General features: G+C 37.8%; 1 protein-coding gene across 1 annotated transcript in view; it reads left to right on the forward strand.

The window, feature by feature from the left end:
* The window catches only part of TMPRSS11A (transmembrane serine protease 11A), a 42,785-nt gene that overhangs the window by 16,649 nt on the left and 3,972 nt on the right, over positions 1-22,164 (forward strand). The window contains exons 4-7 of the mRNA XM_045997375.1: positions 4,605-4,672; positions 6,568-6,728; positions 11,746-11,784; positions 13,669-13,840. Coding sequence (XP_045853331.1) covers positions 4,605-4,672; positions 6,568-6,728; positions 11,746-11,784; positions 13,669-13,840 — 440 coding nt within the window. The remainder of the gene's footprint in view (positions 1-4,604; positions 4,673-6,567; positions 6,729-11,745; positions 11,785-13,668; positions 13,841-22,164) is intronic.

Below are 22,164 nucleotides of genomic sequence, written 5' to 3' on the forward strand. Positions count from 1 at the left end.
ACACCTGGAGAGCACAGGAATCTTCTAAAAAAATGACTTTCCTTTGCCTCAGGCATTCTGGTTTAAATATCTTTAGTACAACTTTGAAAAGACACGAATTATATATTTTCCTCTTCAAAAATGGTAATTCAGAGATCTAAGCCTTTGTGTTATGCTGAAAGTTATTAATTTATCCTTTATCACCCTTAATTGCAAACAAGTTAATTTATTGAATTTACTTTGCCTCTCAGTCTCAGGAATATAAGCCAATTTGGGATAAGCTTATCCAATATATTGCTACTCACTCCGTGTGATTAAACAGTTACAGATGTCCATCTGTTTCTTTCTAACATCCTATAAGGAAACACTGAGGAGGACTAGGGCAACCAAAGAAATATCTTCAATAATATCACATAATATCACAACCCATTTGTTGATATCATTACTCCTGGCTTTGGGTAATCAGAATGTCATACTTCCATGGCACTCCATCCACATACCCACAGCCCCCCCAGGACACTGGATCCAACTGCCATGTCCACTAGACATGGTTTTTTGGGGGTTTTTTTTGTTTTGTTTTAAAGATTTTATTTATTTATTTGACAGAGATCACAAGTAGGAAGAGAGGCAGGCAGAGAGAGAGCGGAAGCAAGCTCCCCACTGAGCAGAGAGCCTGATGCAGGGCTGGATGAGCACACAGGTTGGTTTTTACTAAAAGCTCCTACCTACAATGTATAGTAGGCAGCACCTAAGGGGTCAAGAAACTGTTTTAGCCCTCTCGCAAGGCAGTCTGTTTTCTTTGCCTTCTAAAAATGAGAACTATAATCTTGATAGTTCTTATTGTAATTTTTAAAGTTGTATCTATTTAAAACTCTGGATTTTTGGCAAAACCCAAGAATCAAAAAGTCAGCTATGAATAATTTTTCTAAACCTATGTAGAACGTGGACACCCTTAATGGTGATAGTATTCATGGAATTCTGAAGTTTGGTGGCCTTCTGGGTATTGAATCAACTTGTGTCCACAAAAGTCCTTTAAAAAAAAACAGGGGCACCTGGGTGGCTCAGTGGGTTAAACCCACCTGTGTGCTCATCCCAAGGTCAGCTAGTTCAATTGGGCAGGTCACTTCCTCATCTATATAATGGAGACGATAATAGTATTCACCTCAGAGGGTTGATGAGAAAAGCAAATGAACTCACAAATACAATGGAGTTAGTGCTTGGTACACAGTGTTACACAGGTATGAAGACTATTCCTATTATTATGACTACTGTAGTCTTACCATGGAGGAGCTTTCCATAAACAATCAAATTACCTGAAAAGGTCCAAAAGGAGAAAGGATTCCCATCAGTAATTCATAATCAATTTGCTCTTTTCTTTAGAAGCGTTGGTCTAAATCTGATGAAAAGCTCATTAAAAACTCTTGCAACTTTCCTGGTAAATGCAGGGCTTTCTGATAAATTCTCACTCTCTTTCATTCATTCATCCAAAAAAACATGTTTTATTCCTACATACTGTGGAGCATGAAAAAATCAGTACATATCCCCAAAGGGTGTGTAGTATAGTAAAGGAGATTAAAAAAAATTACATAAATAACTACCTGAAGGTCGCAGTCTCAGCCCTGAGACACCTCCTATGTAAATACTGAGATTGCTGAGAGAGAAGCCAAGTGGGGAAGTGTCTGACGGTGAAAGGCGTGGGCCATGTGTAAACAAACTTGTTCAGGAATGAGAGCTGAATGCATGGGCATGTCTGTTGGTTGGAGTTAACAGCCTCTCCCCAACTCTTTTAAACACTCAACTAACCTTCAATTGCCCTTTTAGAACTTAATCTCAGCGCAACTTCCAGCATTTCAAAATCATCAAACCTAAAGAGGTACTACCCTGAAAGGGGTGGGGTCCATGTTTAATGTTAAGTGACTAATTACAACAAGTGAACTCTGCAAATGCCCCAGAGTGGGAGGTGAGCTAGATTTATAAATCAGTATCTCTATTAGCTTGTGTAAGTAATACACTTAAAACAAACTGGCACACAGTTGTTGTTTTTTTTTAAAGTGTTATTAACTCTTACAAATTTAGAATGCCAAAGTATCAGCAGAGTATTTCTTATGAGCTAACCCTTCATCTTCTAGGAAAGATTAATCATGATTAATGATTCATCATTATCTTAGGGTCTCTAGAAAGCTAGTCCACACATAAAATCCATTCAGCAATAGAGTTTAGGTTCCTGTTTTCTCCAATCCCCCCGTTAGAAATTTCTTTATTGCAGAAACCCTTTAAGCCCCAGGCCCCGTGTGGCAGCATTTCTCTGCGTTTTCCTCAGGCCACCCGAATCACCTGAAGCTTCACCCGAGGCTCATAAAAGAGGCTTTATAGAGGCAGGGTCCTGGAGTTTGTATTAGAAGGAAGAAAACGTTATTTCTATGATTAGTGAAGTCACTTATGCCTAGATTCCCCTTACAATGTTCTTCAGCTTCTCTCTTCCCAAACAACTGAACCAACGACGGGATTGATGCTGGGTGTAGGTATGCTCAGCAGCCACGTGACTTTAGAATGAGGACATCTAAAGTCAAAAACTTAATCTAATACCTTCACCAACAAGTTATAAACAGCCAAGGGAACAACTGTGGGCGGAATTTCCGAGGATGATTACAAACGTCTATAAATACTCAGCTGCTACTTACTCTTCTTCCATTTAATATTTGACACATTTTTCCTGTTGGGTTGGCATGGGTTTGTTGTTTGTTTTCTTTCTTTCTTTTTCCCTTTTCTTTCCTTTTGGATTTTCCCGATACTGAGTAATAAAATAGCTGTATGCAACGAAAAGAGAGATATTACATCAATGTCACTCCTCCAAAAACACACCTTCCAAAACAGTTTCATTTCTAGCTTATAAACCCCATATCTCCTCAGTCCATTTAAGCTCTTCTTAGTAAATACAAATAAGTTTATATTTTGGATACTAGGAGTTTTTCAATTTTCTAAATACTGCCTTTGATCTTCAGGTTTACAAATATACAACCAATTATATCTTGACAAGTTCTGTAGTTTAAGTCAACCTGATGTTTATTTTATAATTTATTGTTTTGTAAACAAACTTGAAGTAAAATGTACATCACATTGATCAAGGAGGCTGGCATTTAATGAGAAGAGATGGCCCTGCAAACAGAAAATCTAAATTTAAGTCCCAGGGTATGATCCCCACGATGCCAGGGAATTTTTATATAATGTCTCCAACGGTCAGTTTCCTCTTCAAGTAAAATACGAATCAAGATCTTTTTTTTTTTAACTTTATTTTATTTTTTCAGTGTTCCAAGATTCACCGTTTATGCATCAGACCCAGTGCCCCATGCAATGCAAGCCCTCTTTAATACCCACCACCAGGCTCACCCATCCCTCCCTTCCCAAACCCTCAGTTTGTTTCTCAGAGTCTACAGTCTCTCACAGTTCCTTTCCCAAGATCATTTTTATTCCATACCAGTTATTGTGAGGGTTAAAGGAGACCAGGAATATTTTGTCCCAGTTAAGCACTTGTGAATGCCTGGTAGCGCTAAGGAAGCCATGACTTGTTCCTTGATCTCGGACATAGCCTTCCATTTATTTTTACGTTTTTGCATTTTTCAAAATGAGTTGGTTTTCTTGCCCCTTCCTTAAAGATTTAGGACGTGGTTTCTGCACAATCGGTTCATCAAATGTGAGATGCAATGCTTGTTTAGTTTGGATGACACTGTTGCCACCAAGTGGTCACTAGGAGATACTGCAAGTCAAACCCCAGTCAAGCCTCAGCCACGTGATGCTGCATCCGGCAATTAAAATTCTGTGCAAATGAACCAAAAGGAGTAGCTTATTTTCTCCTTCTTTGGTGATTTAAACTGAGTAATACAACTTTCATCTAGATCAACAACGCTATCTTACTCTTTCTTCCTCCCTGATTTACACGAGGGCCCACAACCAACAATTTAAAAATCGTTGGCTCTCTCCCAAATCCCTAATGCCTGTTCTCTGTTTAGAGCCAAAGACCAGCAGAGAAATCTGAGACCTGCGATGCCAGGATGGGGGGTTGGGAACCACCTGCAGATCACTACCAAAATATACCCAACATCTTATGTGTGTTTAATCGTTATACCCTATGAGCAGCATATCAATATATTTTCTTTTACGGGTTGGGAAACTGAGGCTCAGATTGGTTCGGTAACTTCCAACGTTGCCCAGTTCGTGAGCAGCAGGATAGGCTTCAAACCCAGTACTCAACCAAGGTTCTCTCAAAGCCTCCCTCCATGCCACATTTTGGCTCTGGGTCTTTTGGCTTCACCTTCTACAGAATTTTAGGAAGATTATTCAAGTACCTATGTCAGCCCAGTAGAATCACCTGAGGATGTTTTTAAAAATATGAATCCCTAGGTTCCCCCCTAATCAATTATAACCAAAACTCTGAGGGGCTCCAGTATCCATAATTTAAAAAAAAAAAAAAAATCTGCCCGTGATTGTTTCACCATGAGAGTTGAGAACTATTGGTTTGAAAAAATATTACTCATGTTAAAATTTTCTATTGCTTTAGCCTTTAATTGGAAGGATATTTTTATTATAAAATATCTTATTAACACAGAGTTTTTCTCTTGTAATAACAGGTGGATGAGATATTTATAGATTCAGCCTTGAACAAGCATTATATCAAGAACCAAGTAGTCAGACTGACGTATGTATGTTTGGGTAAACGTGGACTCCCAGCCTGGAGGGACACGGGGCAGAGGAGATGGGAAAACTCATACATTGTTGTCTCTGTGAGGCTAGCTCTTGCCTAAGATTTCTCATGAATGGTATCTCTATACGGTCTGGAGATACAGGGCTGACCACCATTTTCTAAGTGCAAAAACTAAGATGCAGGGAAGTTAAGTGATAACACTCAAAGTTCTCCAAGTGACAGAAAAAGGATTCAAACCCCATCAACTGATTGTAAGGCCCAGGACTACCAGAACCTGTGCCCTTGGGAAAACCCACCAAGTTGTCTTGACAGATGTATCAGTTCAAAAATAAGAAGGCAAAGTTTGACTGGAGAATGAGATCATAAGTTTTACCGGTAATGAAGTCCCAGGAGGCATACCCAAACAAAAACTGTTCCTGTTTTAACAGATTTTCTGTTTGTTATGGTAAAGGGATAAGGCTCATATCAATTGCAGAAATTACTCAGAGGTTTCAACTGTGTTATTTGAAAAGCATGTAGCAGAACATAAATACATAATAGGTGCAAACCTATGAGCCTATAAGACTCATCCTCTTAAAAAATGAATATATTCAGACAGATTTATATAAAGGAAATAATATTTTTTCTGACAACAGACTAATGTCTTATTAGAAGACTTATTCCAAGTTCCTTACACCTTTACTAAATAACTAGTGACCTCCAGAAGGATTTTATAATATAAATTAGATAAATTCTACAATGCTTAGGAGATAAAAAGCACATATTTGCTGAAATTCTCTGGATTTCATATCATTTCTTTTTAAATTCTGATTTGCCGTAACATTCTAGAAACATTATTATAATCTTGTGAACTCCTTGCAATTTATAGTCATTATAACTTGTAAGTTTCTCTGTGGACCCAGAGAAATTCTACCTCATAAACAATGTTTTCCTTCTGCCTATAGAGGGAAAATTATCTTGGTCTTACATTTGCCAATATGTCATAAAATTCTGATTATTTGTATCTTCACATTCTGGAGCCTAAATGGACAACAACAGATAAAAGTGCCTCAGAATCAATATGATTTTCTGTTTTTAGTCAAAGGATTCAGGAGAATTAGGCCTGTAGTGCTTTTCAGAGCTTGGGTCTTTTGAAGTGTAAAAATAAGATACAAAGTAGATCAGTACATAGATTTGATTTTTTAAAGGCCTTTGATTGTTTGGTTTCTAATTTAAAAGGAAATACTGAATACTACAGGTAGAGAGACTTGAACTTGTTTATATGAAAGAAGTTCAAGGAACTGGACATGTTTAATCTGGAGAAGACTCAGGAACCAGGAATGTCACTGTCTTCTTATATTTTATGTGGGAAAGGAACTTGATGTTTTATATATGTCCCAACTGGTAGACCTAATCCTAATGTAGTAGAAGATATAAAGAGACACATTTCAACTCAAAATGAAGAATTCTCTTAAAATCAGAGCTGACCAAAGAGAAACAGCCTCTGGAGGGAAGCAAATTTCCCATCATTTTAATTACTGCCCTGGGGTTAGAGGGCCATGGGTGCCTAGAGGTGATGTAGGTATCAGCTGGCCAAAGAGACCACTAAAGTTTCTTCTGATCCTCAGACTTTACAATTTGGATGAAATTTTTTTGATATCTGAATCTTACCCAACTGCCATGACAAGCCTTCAAATTAATGGGGAAGATTTACTCAAAACATGATGGAAACTTGAAGAAGGAACATATAAAATGGTCTTGGGTCAGACAGTGATATACATATGAATGTCAGTGTAAGAAGAAGATTAGTTCTCACCACTTTTAGCAATTAAGGCATAATTCAGGGGTGCTAAATCCAGGAAAGAGTGTAAGACCCACTTGAATAAATATCCTTCTCTTGTATGTCTCAGTCCAGAGGAAGATGGTGTGAAAGCAGACATTGTTATGGTGTTCCAGTTCCCCTCTACTGAGCAAAGGGCCTTAATAAAGGAGAAAATCCTTAGCATCTTAAATCAGAAGATAAGGAACACAAGAGCCTTACGCATAAATGCGTCTTCAGTTCAAGTTAATGGTAAGTAGGTACACTGTTTTTTGGGCTGTGACGTTTTCTACTAGTTCTACTTTATGTCTTATCTTAAACTTACCATTAACTTCCACTCCAAATAACAGCTAGAATTTAGATGGGAAAATTTTTTTCAAGTTAAAAAAATGGCATTTCAAGGTTTTATGTTTCTCTGATAAAAGCAAGTCTAAAGTTAGTAATCAAGTGGTTTTCCTGTAGGTTTTGACTGGCAGTCATCCTTAAATAAAGGCAAACCTTACCACTAATAGAGAATTAATCTGATCCAGCCACTGCCTCCATGACTAAGCTAGTGAAAATACCAAGCATTTAGCAACAACTAATTTTCAGGGTGTGACCTTCCTAAAACATAAACTCATGTGTTGCCTTTCAAAAATATGGATGGTTTCTGTATATAGTGAAATTATGACGTTTCTCTTAACTTTTTCTCCTGTGGGCATTTGGGAAAATGATAAACCAACTTTGGAGCCACTAAAGCCACCTTAAAAATTATGTTTTAAAAATCTCTGAGCTACAGGAAACAAACTGAGGGCTACTGGAGGGGAGCAGGTGGGAGGGATGCAGTGGCAGGGTGATGGACACTGGGGAGGGTGTATCCTATGGTGAGAAAAAAATAAAATAAAAAATTTTTTAAATCACTGAGATAGGAAAAAGAAATCACTGGAACCATTATGCCATTATCATTACTCTAAAAAGGCAAACCAGTCTTTACCAAGTCCCTTTTCTACACTCTTCACATGCAGCATCTAATTTCTATATTCTTAGGAAGTAGGCAAATTCACCTTTATAAATATGAAAGAGAAACAAAAAATTAAGGACACAAATAAAAGGATGTAAGATTCAAATCTAGATCTCTAATTTCTCGAGAGGCTTTATATAAAAAAGTGCTCGGGGTCAAACACATCTTAGAAATTCTGTCTATGATATTGATCTCTTATATTAGCATATTAAAGCCTCTGCAGTGTCCAGCTAGACAGAAACCTGTTTACCCTTGTGCATTAAGCTACTTCTGCAATACTTACTTCTGGCACACAGAAGTCAGTGCAGATTTCTCCTACAAATTCCAATGGATACTAGACTTAAGAGAGTTTCAGGGTAAGTAATTAATATCAGAGGTGAAACAGGATGCCCTACCCTTGTAAGGGTCTGGCTGACTCCTCAAGAGGAAACCTGACCAGGAAGTGAAAATCTGAAGGAATGGGATGGGCAAGAGTTTGCTGGTGAAGAGTCAGTTACTCCGGGAATAAAGCCCTGGACCTCTCCCAACCCAGGAGGGAAGTGCCTGTCAAGGGCTTAATCCACCTTGTTCAGTGGGGAAACAAATGAGTCGAGGTTGTGAAATAGTGGCAATTCTGATAAATTATATGACGTGTTGTGTGTGACTTCTTTTTTTTAAAAAATATTTTATTTTATTTATTTGTCAGAGAGAAGGAGAGAGAGAGAGAGCACACAGGCAGGCAGAGAGGCAGGCAGAGGTATAGAGAGAAGCAGGCTCCCTGCCGAGCAAGGAGGCCATGCGGGACTCGATCCCAGGACCCTGGGATCATGACCCGAGCTGAAGGCAGCGGCTTAACCCACTGAGCCACCCAGGCGTCCCTTGTGTGTGACTTCTAATAACCAGTTAATTTGCCAGAAATTTAAAAGCCTAAGCTATCTGAAACCAGCAATGGAGCACAAAATAGCTATCAGTTGCCTGGCCTTTTTGTTTTTTACAGACTGGGTTTATGTGCTACACCTTATCTTAATGACTAGTAGCTTAAAAGGCAGGGTGCTGTTGGAGAACCTGATTTGAAAGTTACCCAATTCTAACCCCACCGAGTCACTTCAAGACCACCCAAGTAATTGGCCCATGACTTTACCTCTGTTCTCTCATCCATAAAAATTGCAATTATTCTTCCTGTAATCATAGAAATAACATGACGATGTATAAGAACATAGAAAATGTGAAACATATAGGCCATTACCACTTAGAAAGCTAGTAAGGTGCTCGCTTCGGCAGCACATATACTAAAATTGGAAAGCTAGTAAGTTCTACATGTGCTTTGGAAACCTGAAAGCATAATCTGAGTGACTGGTAGTAGAAAAAGCTGGAACCTTAAAGTTTCCAAATTTCCAAATGTAAAAAAGGAGTGTTTACTAACATTTAGGAAAACCCACTTAGTGAAAAGCTCAGCAGAATCCTCAAGGCAAAAATCACAGCTCTCCAGGAACACTCAATCTGGGTGGTTCCCAATGAGTGGAAAACAGTTGAAATTCTAGACCAAGTCTAGAAATAACCCTGCAGCCCAAGATTATCTGTTATTTGTCAAGAATTTGTGGGTTGGTTTGGTTTGGTTTGGTTGTTTTCTGGGGTTTCTTTTGAAAAACAAACGCTGCGTGGTATGGATCCTTCATGGGATGCAGTGTGTCAAAGGGAAGCTAAAATTGGCTCCTTTGCATTGCAAACACTGATGGGGTCCATGGTCAAAGGATCGAGACTGATACAAAGCGAAGGTCAAGCAAAGCTTGATTTCGCGCCAGCACGGAGAATCAAACCGACCATCGGGGCCATCTCCTACGGAGAGAGCGACCTCTCCCCTTCCAGCCTCACAGACCAGCTTTTATAGAGCAAAAGCCATGTGGTTGAGCCTGGCCAGTGAGGTTGTAACACACAGAAAAAGTTGCATAGTCATGCTAGGTCACACACGGGTGGCCAATTGAATTACAGTTTACCCTATAGTAGCTGTTTGAAGGAGCCTATCACTTTGGTCAGAATTGGCACCCAAAAGGTGGGGTTTATATACTTTGATGGTTAAGGAGATAGGATGTGCTCTTTACTGACTGGACGCCTACCTGACCTGACTCGTCCTTGCATCTGGGCTCTATTATCTCAGCCTGACCTGACCCATCCTTGTATCTGGACTCTTTTATCAGGGACTGATCAGACATATTTTACTGGTTTCCCAGACTTGTTTCTAAGTAAGTTCCTGGGTGGTGGGGGGGGGGGTCAATTTAAGTTCACTGCATTAACAACAAAATGGCTGTTCTATGGAGATGGGGTCGCTCTGGCTAAGTAGGCCCTCACAACACCATGGCTGTGAAAGAGCAGGTCACTGCCTACGTTTGGTTCATGTATGCTCCAGTTCCCCTCATGGTCCTCGTAGCATGCAGAGCCCTGAATACTAACTCAATTACTCTCAACTCAGAAGTATATTAGAGGCTCATTTTCATGACTTAGGTATTAATGTTCATTTCACTTCTTCACATGAAAAGTAAAATTATTTGGTAAAAATTAGATATCAACAGCTAGTAACTTGCATGGGGATATTTTAACTCTAAGTGTAAACATCCTCCCTAAAAATTCACTCTTCAAAAATCCATTTATATTCACAACCATTTCAAACAACCTGGTATCCTTCCTGGAAAGGGGAAATTTGCATATTGCTCAAACTAAGATGAAGTTTTAAGGAAGAATTCTAACATCATACCACTTTCCATTTTAATCCATTACTAACTAATGTAGGAAATATTAAATTATGTTTTTAAAAAATGAAACAAGAAATTTACCTGCTTTAAAACTACATTTGACAGAAAATTGAGTTCTTCTATAGAGTAAATACTGAGAATCTGTCCTAAGCAATTGATTCTTTATCATATAATGACTTGGGCATGAATGTAAGGGTATTATTTTTTTTAAGATTTTATTTACTTATTTGAGAGAGAGTACAAGTAAACAGAGCGGCAGGCAGAGAGAGAGGGAGAAGCAGGCTCTTCACTGAGCAGGGAGCCCAATGCGGGGCTCGATCCCAGGACCCTGGAATTATGACCTGAGCAGAAGGCAGCCGCTTAACCAACTGAGCCACACAGGCGCCCCTGTAAGGGTATTCTTGAATTGGATATTTTCAAAATTCCTGCTTCACAGAATTCATCCTTACTAGTTTGCCAAGTTGGATTTACAGAAGGTGAGTAGAAAGAAACATTCTTAGTTTGCACAATGTAAAGTTAGAGGCAGAGAGTATGAGTCTGAGAAACATGGCACTGGTCAAAACAAGTAAAACAGTTTGTCCTCATTCTGCTTAGTAAGGCTTTTTATCTTGAAAATCAACACAATTTTCTAATAACTTTCCATCAATTTAAGTTGAAATGTTCATGTGTTCTTTATCAGATCTTTTTTTTTTTTTAATTTTATTTATTTATTTGACAGAGAGAGAGAGAAAAAGAGCACAACAAGGGAAGCAGCAGGCAGAGGGAGAGGGAAAAGCAGGCTCACAGAACAGGGAGGCCGATGCAGGGCTCGATCCCAGGACCCTGGGATCATGACCTGACCCGAAGGCAGACACTCAACGACTGAGCCACCCAGGCATCCCAATCCTTTGTCAGATTCTTAACTTTATTGGAAATTGAGAAAATTTGATTTTAGATTCTGTCCAATAATTGGTCTTTACCAATATTCAGCAGATGTTGAATAAGAATACATAGTCGTTTATTCTTCAGAAAAAATCATTTTGACAATTTAGTAATTGTTTTAGAAGTATTTTAAATATAGTTTATATGGGTGGTTTCAAAGATTTTTTTTCATTCCTAAACCCTTTGACTAAAGAAAGGCTTACATAAATTCTTCAACAGAAGCAATAAAAGCAGAGCTGCTCTGACTGCGGCTGGGTTTGAGCCTGGAGACCCCGTCTACTTGCTTCCTCTTTCCCCATTTTCTCTATCTCCTGAAATGAAATCCAAAGAGGCTATATCCAGCCCATTAGGAAATCCTTGTTCTGTATTAATAAAAACTATTTGTGGGTTTAATCATCCACTATTTGTGTCTTAATAACCTACAGCTTGAGGATTTTTCCACCTTCCTAGAGGTTGCCTATGAATCTCTATAAAAATTGTATGCATATCTAGTTTATTGGGTTGCCTGCCATTCTCCTGATTACACGCTCGATTGTCCAGAATTCATATATAATAAATATCCTCTGAAAGACCAACTAAGACCATATCACATTATCAATCTATATTCCATTTTGTTTTTCAGCAATGAGCTCATCAACAGGGAAGCTAACTGTCCAAGCATGTAAGTCTAGTTAGCGTCTAAAAACATCAAAATTTCCACATCAGAAAGGACAATATCTTCAAGTATTACCTCATAATTTCCCATCCACGTCACACATTTTCTTTGGAAGAGAGTAACAACTGGACAACAGATGGAAATATGTTTTTCTAACTCTGAAACTGATCTTTTTCATCATGTTCAAGAAAAACATTTCACGTGGTGGGAATTTGGGGGTAATTTAAATAAATTATGCATTTCTGCCTTGGAATAAATGGGCTTGTTTTTCTAATTTTAGAAATGCTATGAAATGTTCTTTCTGCTGAGTAATAAAATCAAAGAAAGCAATAAATAGGGAGGAAACAGACCATATTGTCTGTGACTGAGCTTTAAAATTCGCTTAATACATTCATTTTCATGGTTGACGGCAGCCCCATCCACTCACTCCATATCCCTGTGGCCTAAATTTTGAACGATTTTATCAAAGTGGTGATGAATTTGAACAAAGGTATTCATGCATTTGCCTCTGTGTCTTGCAAACACACTATATATTTCTATTCATTCATTCATTCATTCATTCATTCAATGAGTATCTTTTTCACATCTACCAAGTGCCAGAAAGTGATTACCACTATGAGTAAGACACGATCCCTCCTCTAAAATGAAGAGTTCAAAGGTAGGGGAAGAAAGAAATAAATCAGGAAATGTTAAGATAGTGTGATAAGTGCTACACTAGAGAAAGTGCACAATGTGATGGACAATCAATTACAGAGTCCGCTTAACCCAGTCTTATAGGGTCAGAAAATGATCCCTGAGACAGGAGAGAGAGGAGATGCCATGAATCAAGTGGCAAGTAACATAATTGTCCTGGACAGGGGCAGTAGTATGTAAAAATATCCTCAGAAAAGCAAGAACATGGTCATTTCTTATAACTGAAAAATGTCAGTGTAACTGGAAAATAGAGTGGGAAATGGGTATGATTAATAGTGATCACAGATCAGAACCATGCTGAAACATTTTGACTTTCTCTGAAAGGCAATGAGAAGTCACTGAAGGGTTTACACTCAGTTTTCAGTATGGAGAATAGATCGGAAGAGCTGGACAGAAGCAGGGTGACGAACTAAAACTATCCTAGTCCTCCAGATGAGAAAAATGGTAGTCTACGCCAGAGTTATGGCAGTGGTGGCGATTTCTAAAATGACAGGCCACAGTGCTGTGTAGTCAATATCAGTAAAATGCGTTTTCTTTTTTGATACTCAGTTACTTGGATCAAGGATTGAATCTACAATATTTTCTTCATTAGCACCATGTTCATAACAGGCTTAATTCTGAGAAACCCTAAGCAGCAAAATAATCTCTGATCTGATACACATAAAACAGTATGTATTTATTCCCGCCAATAATGAATGGGATATTTATGTGGAAACACGGAATTCTCTACCCTGAAGAGTGAGAAACTGGTCATCATACATTAACCCATGCACACCTTAGGAACTAGTCATATAGAAAAATATATGGGAGAAGGAATTCCAACAAATGGGTAATTACTTGTCTGAGGAGTTCTTCTGGTGAAAATTTCAGGTCAAAGTAACACACTGAGTCTTCTGAAACTGGGAAGCAATAGTCTTAGTAGGAGTTCCCAGGACATCTAAAGTCCTCAGGACACCTACTTTGTGATATATCAACGCTTTGTAGTTTAACATAGCTTTAGTAAGCAATATATATCCACAAATAAATACAGGGATGAGAAAAACATCAACATATCAGGAAACACAGAGGATAGATATTATTATTGTATATGTTTATATAATGATAAATGTCAATACTAGATTAGCGCTCTCTCTTTGGTACTCTGAACCAAAGACTATAGAGACCTTTCTTATGACTTAATGATCTTATCTCGTACAGGTTGTGGTAAACGAGTTGTTCCATTAATAGCCAACAGAATTATGTCTGGAGACATCGCAGCCAAGGCTGCCTGGCCTTGGCAAGCTTCCCTTCAGCGTAATAACATACATCAGTGTGGGGCCACCCTGGTCAGTAATACGTGGCTCATCACGGCAGCGCACTGCTTTACGAAGTAAGTCATCGACTGTAAGTTGACCTCCACAACTGTTAAAAACTGAGTTTTATTATTTTCTGAGTAATAACCAATACCCCTAAATATCACTGAGGTAAGTGAGAACGTTTTCTTTCTGGTTCTTTTCTAATATAATGTTACAGTTGTATACTTCTTTGCAAAATTAGTGGGGGTAGTAGTAATTATCTTAACGCTCATTGGTCATGGCCTCACAGGTTTTGGGAAGGGTTGTTGGAGTATAGTTTACACAGATGTTACATTAGTTTCCGGTGTATAACATGGTGATTCAGCTTCTCTATGTGTTACGCTGTGCTCAGCCATCCATCACCAAACAACACTATCGCAGCATCACTGACTATATTTCCCATGCTGTGCCTTTTATTCCTGGGAGTTATTCACTCCACATTTTTCTCACCCCTCAATCTTCCTCTCCTCCAGCAACCATCAGTTTGTTCTCTGTATTTATAGGTCTGATTCTACTTGTTTATTCCTTTTTTTTTTTCAGGTTCCACACATGAGTGAAATAATACGGACTGAATTGTCTTTCTCAGTCTGAATTATTTATTATTAGCATAATTCTTTCTAGGTTCATCCATACTATTGCAAATAGCATGATCTTCTCCTTTCTTATGGCTGTGTAATATTCCTGTGTGTGTGTGTGTGTGTGTGTGTGCATACACCTCACATCTTCCTTACCTATTTGTTTATCAGTGAATACTTAAGTCGCTTCCATATTTGGGCTATTGTAAGTAATGGTGCAATAAAACATAGGGGTGCATATAACACTTTTTGGCTTCTATTTCTTTTTTTTTTTTCATTTTATTTATTTTTTTTTTCGTTTCTTTTTTTTTTTCCATTTTATTTATTTTTTCAGCGTAACAGTATTCATTCGTTTTGCACAACACCCAGTGCTCCATGCAAAACGTGCCCTCCCCATTACCCACCACCTGTTCCCCCAACCTCCCACCCCTTCTATTTCTTAAGTTTTTATTTAAATTCCAGTTAACATGCAGTGTAATATTAGTTGCAACTGTGCAATTTAGTGCTTCAACACTTACCTACAACACCCAGTGCTCATCATAACAACTGCACTCCTTAATCCCCACCACCTACTTAACCCATCCTTCCACTCACCACCACTCTGGTAACCATCAGTTTATCCTCTATAGTTTAAAGTCTGTTTCTTTGTATGCCTCTCCTTTGTTCCCCTATGCTCTTTCGTTTGTTTCTTAAATTTCACATGAGTGAAATCACATACTACTTGTCCTTCTCTGATTTACTTCACTTAGCATAATACTCTAGCTCCATCCATTTCATTGCAAATGGTTAAGATTTCATTATTTTTTATGGCTAAGTAATATCCCATTTCATATATATATTTATATATATATATAAGTAATATCCCATTTCATATATATATATATATGTATATATATATATATATATATATATATACACCATATCTTCTTTATCCATTCATAATGGACATTTGGTCTGTTTCCATAATTTGGCTATTGTAGATAATGCCACTATAAACATGTATCCCTTCCAATTAGTATTTTTGTATTCTTTGGGTAAATACCTAGTAGTGTGGTTGTTAGATAATAGGGTAGTTCTACTTTCAGCTTTTTGAGGAGTCTTCATACTATTTTCCAGAGCGGCTGCACCAGTTTGCATTCCCACCAAAAGTGTAAGGGGGTTTCCCTTTTCTCCATATCCTCGCCAACGCCTGTTGTTTCTTACTTTATTGACTTTAGGTATTCTGACAAGTGTGTGGTGATGTCTCATTGGAGCTTTGATTTAGAGTGCGTGTATCTTTTTTAATTAGTGTTTTTGTTTTCTTTGACAAAATACCCAGTGTTGATATTACTGTGTCATACGGTAATTCTATTTTTAATTTGTGAGGAACCTCTATATGGTTTTTCACTGTGGCTGTATCAATTTACATTCTCACCAACAGTGCTCACGAGTTCCTTTTTCTCCATATTCTGGCCAACAACTTTTTCTTATCTTTTTAATTTTAGTCATTCTGATAGGTTTAAGGTGATGTCTCATTTGGGGTTTTTTTATTCTTTTTTTTATTATTTCATTTCATTTTATTTCTTTTCAGTGTTCCAGAATTCATTGTTTATGCACCACACTCAGTGTTCCATGCAATACGTGCCTTCCATAATACCCACTACTAGGCTCACCCCACCCCCTACCCCCTCCCCTCCAAAACCCTCAGTTTGTTTCTGAGTCCACAGTCTCTCATACTCTGTCTCCCTCTCAAGTTTCCTCCAACTCACTTCTCCTCTCCATCTCCCAATGTCCTCCATGTTATTCCTTATGCTCCACAAGTAAGTGAAACCATATGATAACTGATTCTCTCTGCTTGACTTATTTCACTCAGCATAATCTCTTCCAGTCCCATCCATGTTGGTACAAAAGTTGGGTATTTATCCTTTCTGATGGAGGCATAATACTGCATTGTACATATGGACCATACACAAAGATAAACTCATTTGGTCTTGATTTGCATTTCTCTGATGACCAGTGATGTTGAGCATCTTTTCATGTGTCTGTTGGCCATCTGTATGTATTCCTTGGGAAAATGTCTATTTGGGCCCTCTACCCATTTTTCAGTTAGAGCATTTGTTTTGGGGGGTTTGTTTGTTGTTGTTGTTGTTGTTGTTATTGTTGTTGTTTGGTGCTGAGTTGTATAAATTCTTTTTATATTTTGAATATAAACCCATTATCATATATATCAATTGCAAATATATTCTCTCACTCAGTAGGTTTCCTTTTTGTTTCATTGATGATTTCCTTCACTGTGCAAAAGACCCCACATAGCCAAAGCAATGTTAAGAAAAAATAGAGCTGTGGATAATATTGTATGTATGTAATTGTATGTAATATGTAGATAGATATTGTGTAGAATCACAATCCCAGATTTCAGGGTATACTACAAAGTTGTACTCAAGACAATATGATATTGGTACAAAAACAGACACATAAGTCAATAGAGCAGAATAAAGTTCCGAGAAATAAACCCACCATTATATGGTCAATTAATCTGTGACAAAGGAGACAAGAATATACAAGGGGAAAACACAGTCTCTTCAACAAATGGTGTTGGGAAAAATGGACAGCTACATGCAAAAGAATGAAGCTGTACCACCATCTTATAACTTATACAAAAGTAAACTCAAAGTGGATAAAGACCTACATGTGAGACCTGAAACTATAAAATTCCTAGAAGAAAAAAGGCAACAATCTCTTTGACATAAACTGTAGAAACATTTTTCTAGACATGTTTCCTTGGGCAAAGGAAACAAAAGCAAAATTAAACTATACCAAAACTATACTACTATTTTGGGACTACACCAAAATAAAAAGCTTTTATGTGGTGAAGGAAAACATTAACAAAATAAAACAAAAGACAGCTTACCAAATGGGAAAAGATATTTGCAAATAAAATTCTGACTTATGACACCATAGTAAATTCTGTCTGCCTGAGTCCAAATCTGTATAGAGACTTAGATTCTTAAAGTTCAAAAGACATCAGAGCTCAATAGGGCAATATGTTAGAATGCACAGAAATCCCTTAAGCAGGTATCTAGTTTGTCCTTGAATATCCCAAAGGAATGGAGGGCTTACTCTCTCCAAAGTTTGCCAGTTTTGTGGTAGATGGTTCTACTTGTGCAAATATCTTCATAACACTGAATGCCAAATCTGCAACCTAATAACTTCCACCATTGATATTTGTTCTTTGATCTGGAGCAGCAAGGATCAAATTTATTTCTTTTCCCCATAGAACCATGCAAAGAAAAATTTCCTTATATTCTCTTTTTCAAGCCAAACAATATAAAATGAAAATCTCCAAACCATATGTGAAAATAAGTATCACTACTTTATTTCACAGCATCAGCTTCAGATGTCCTACAATCTTGGTTCTTCTCCTATAAATGTTCTTGATTTTGTCAGTGTCTCCCTTAAAATACACTTCTCAAAATAGAGAATATGATCAATGTCATAGTGACAAAGTAAAATGTGAAGGCTTCTGAAAACATAAACAATATAAATTGAATGTGATCGTAATAGGTAGCTCGATAACTAAACAATTCTCACTAAAGGATCATGATTAACAATTGCTATTAAAATGCTGAGGATGTTTTTTGTGGCCCACCAAAGACCTTAATGCTGCACCCTGTCCTAGGCAGTATTTTCTGGGCTTGGCAGATGATGTGGAAGTTGTAATCAACAAAGTAGCTGATGACAGATGCTGGAAAGGATAACAAATGTTTGGGTAAGAAAAACAGAAATTTCAAAAAGACTTTAATTATGTTAGAGTTATAAGCAAGAACTAAATGATTAATTTTAGTTGGTATAAATGTAAGGCTCTAAATAGGTCCAAAAAATCCAAGTATATCAGTACCAAAATAATATTTGTGTTTTAAAATGTGAAAATTGTTTAGAAATTTGTGTCAGAAAAAAAAAACAACTCACTATGAGTCAGTTGTCCACAAAACTACATGGTGATTTAAATTGAATTAAGAGAACTGCAGATGCCAAAATAAAGGAGACCCTTCGTTGGGAAAATCCTGACTAAGAGAGTGAATTCTGTCCTGGAAAGCAGACTTAAAAGAAAACATAGTGAAATGAAATACTCTTAGAGTATAGAGTGTTGGATGATAAAGAAAGGTGATAATATAATCATGTAGCCTTGCCATGCAAACTCTATGTCTGAGACGCTTTCCTGTGGAAGAGAATTAAGGTATCAAGGAAGAACTTGTCAACAATTAGAGCTGCTTAAACAGGCAAGGTATCCCAAAGTGAAGAAAGAGGTGGGAAAGGAGAGGTCCCCACCTGCAGGATTCAAGCAAAAAGAATTGCTACTTGAGAGTGTGTGCTTACAACAGCAACTATTAACCATTTATTAAGCTCCCGTGTGCTACAAACTTTTAGTTAGATGCTTAAGATTTGTTTTATATAATTCTTACACTTGCCTCATTAAGTAAACCCTGCTTGATAAGCCCTTTTACACTGAGGGAAATAAGAAAAGTTAAGTTGAGGTGCCTGGGTGGCTCAGTCAGTTAAGAATCCAACTCTTGATTTGGGCTCAGGTCATGATCTCAGGGTTGCGAGATCAAACCCCAGCATTGGGCTCCATACCCAGCACTTAAGGTTCTCTCTCTCCTTCTCTCCCTATGTCCCTCTCCCTGCTCACACACATTTTCTCTTATTAAAATAAATAAATTTTTTTAAAAAAAGAAAAGTAACTTTCCCAAAGTCACAATTGTTAGGGGATGGTGGAACTGAACATAGGCATCTATGTCTGCCTCATGCAAAGTCCCATCTTTCAAGCACTGGATCAGTGAGAAGACCAAATGACTTTTTATGGCCTTCCCTACTCTGAGATTATTTCATATCATTGCAGTCTTATATGAAATTAACACTTTAAGAACTCTTATCACATGATTGATTTTCAAGCTAATAATCAACAAAATTCCCAGATCCTTTTTACAGGGATGGTTTCCAGATAGGAGCCCCACTTTGATTTCTTACATTTCAGATGGGGATCTAAATTACTGGTTTATACTTATCACCATTAAATTGCATCTTTTTTTATTTGGGCCTGGATTAAGAATTTAGAAAGTTTGTCTGTAATCTTCACTTAGTATCTCTCATGTCAGAGGTTTATTTGGGGCTTATTATCTATAAATATGACAAATACAAGCTGTATTAAATGGTATCAGGGCATTGTCCGAAAGTTCTAGAATGATCCTTTCCATTTGAATAAATAGTATTCAAGGTCTGTCCTTTGCATTCCCAAGTTCTTTTCATTCCCAACTTGACTTATGTTAAGCTTATCTAGGCATAATTAAGTTGAGAGAGCAAATTTACATCCATAAAACTCACAAAAGACTGAATTATAAACAAAAATGTCATATTTATACAATATGAATAATTGTGTTCACAAACCTTTTTTTTTTTTTTTTGAGAGAAAGAGAACATGAGCAGAGAGGGGCAAAGGAAGAAAAAGAGAATCTTAAGCAGGCTCCATACTTAGGGCAGAGCTGAACATGGGACTTGATCTCACAGCCCCAAGATCATGACCTGAGCCCATACCAAAAGTCCCACACTTAACTGACTGAGCCACCCAGGTGCCCCCCCACAATCCAATTTTTTTTTTTATTTGTTTATTTTCAGCGTAACAGTGTTCATTGTTTTTGCACCACACCCAGTGCTCCATGCAGTACATGCCCTCCCTATTACCAACCACCTGGTTCCTCAACCTCCCCCCCCCCCGCCGCCCCTTCAAAACCCTCTGGTGGTTTTTCAGAGTCCATAGTCTCTCATGGTTCATCTCCCCTTCCAGTTTCCCTCAACTCCCTCTCCTCTCCATCTGCCCATGTCCTCCGTGTTCTTTGTTATGCTCCACAAATAAGTGAGACCATATGATACTTGACTTTCTCTGCTTGACTTATTTCACTCAGCATAATCTCTTCCAGTCCCGTCCATGTTGCTACAAAAGTTGGGTATTCATCCTTTCTGATGGAGGCATAATACTCCATCGTGTATATGGACCACATCTTCCTTATCCCTTCAGTCAACAAAACAAAAAGGCAACCCACAATCCAATTTTTATTTAGTTTTTCTCATTTAAGTATTTTTGCACATAAAAATTGCGTATAAAAACATGACTTAAATTTTAAGTTGCCTTAGAGAAAAAAATAATAATCCCAACACAATTACAAATTCAAATTGGACTTAAACCCATCATATATGCTTATATGCTTCTTTCTATGACTAAAACTACCTATTGAGAAATAATTAGGTCAAGAAACAAGTATCTGTATGGGCAATATCTGTCTCTGCTTATCCCTCATGGGTAATGTTAGTTCAATTACTTAGTTAAGAACACTAATCTTGCTACTAATAAATAGATTTTTGGTGAGACACCATGTCTAATAAAGAGAAGAGCCAGAGAGGAAAGAAGACATGATAGTAGGCAAATAGTTTAACCCATCTAGAATTTATTTTCCTTAAGTATAAAACAAAGACTTTACTGGATGATCTTTTGTTACGAGACGACTTTTCCAGTCTCCATCCATACCATGATCCACCAGTTGCTCAAACCCCCAAGTTGGAAGTCATCCACATTTGGTGATTTTTCACAAGATTTCTGACAAATTTTACCTTGTTAATTCTTGCCCTCCAACAATCTATTCTCCAGAAAGAAACTATGTAATTTTTTTTTAATGTACAAGAGACTACATTACTCATGGCTTAAAATCATCCAAGGAATTCCCATATCACTTGAATGAAATCTAAACTCTGTATTCATGACATCTAAGAAACACGAAAATCTGGTTCCTGCTACCTCGCCAGTTTCATTTCCCACCATTCTTCCTTTGTGTCTTGAACTATAGCCCAGCTGGTACCAGGCCTTGGCAGGCTGGTCTGGAAACTTGTCTCCCTGTGTTCTCACAGCTGGCTCCTCATCAATCATGTCTCAGTCTCAACATCATATTCTCGGGGTGCCTGGGTGGCTCAGTGGGTTAAACCTCTGCCTTCAGCTCAGGTCATGGTCTCAAGTTCTCTGCTCAGCGGGGAGCCTGCTTCCCTCTCTCTCTCTATGCCGGCCTCCTCACCTACTTGATCTCTCTCTCTGCCAAATAAATAAATTAAATCTAAAAATAAATAAACATCATATTCTCAAAAGAGAATTATCTACCTACACACACCCCCATATTCTATTCAATTGCTCTATTTTATTTTATTCATAACTATGATTACTGCTTGGATTTATTTATCTGTTAATTTGTTTTGCTTTTTTCCTTCACTGGAATTGAATACAGCCACCAGCAGGCACGTTTTCTGTCTGGTTCACCACTTTAACCGTATAAGGCTCATCATATAGAATTTCAATACATATTTGTTGAAGAGATAAATGAATGGTAGTTTATATGCTTTACAGTTCTGAAATTCATAGTTCTTTTTTGGATCCCAGCTCTAAGATACTGTTTGTCCACAGTTTATTTTTTCTTTTTTTTTTTAATACTTTATTTATTTACTTATTTGACAGAGAGAGAGAGATCACAAGTAGGCAGAGAGGTAGGCAGAGAGAGAGAGAGGAGGAAGCAGGCTCCCTGCTGAACAGAGAGCCCGATGTGGGGCTCGATCCCAGGACCCTGGGATCATGACCTGAGCTGAAGGCAGAGGCTTTAACCCACTGAGCCACCCAGGTGCTCCCACAGTTTATTTTTTCAAAATAGCAATAGACTAGATTTAAAGGTCAAAGGAAACTGTCATTACAGCATATATTTTTAAGAGGGAGT

Source organism: Meles meles, chromosome 2 (assembly GCF_922984935.1).
Source record: "Meles meles chromosome 2, mMelMel3.1 paternal haplotype, whole genome shotgun sequence".
Taxonomy (NCBI): Eukaryota; Metazoa; Chordata; class Mammalia; order Carnivora; family Mustelidae; genus Meles; species Meles meles.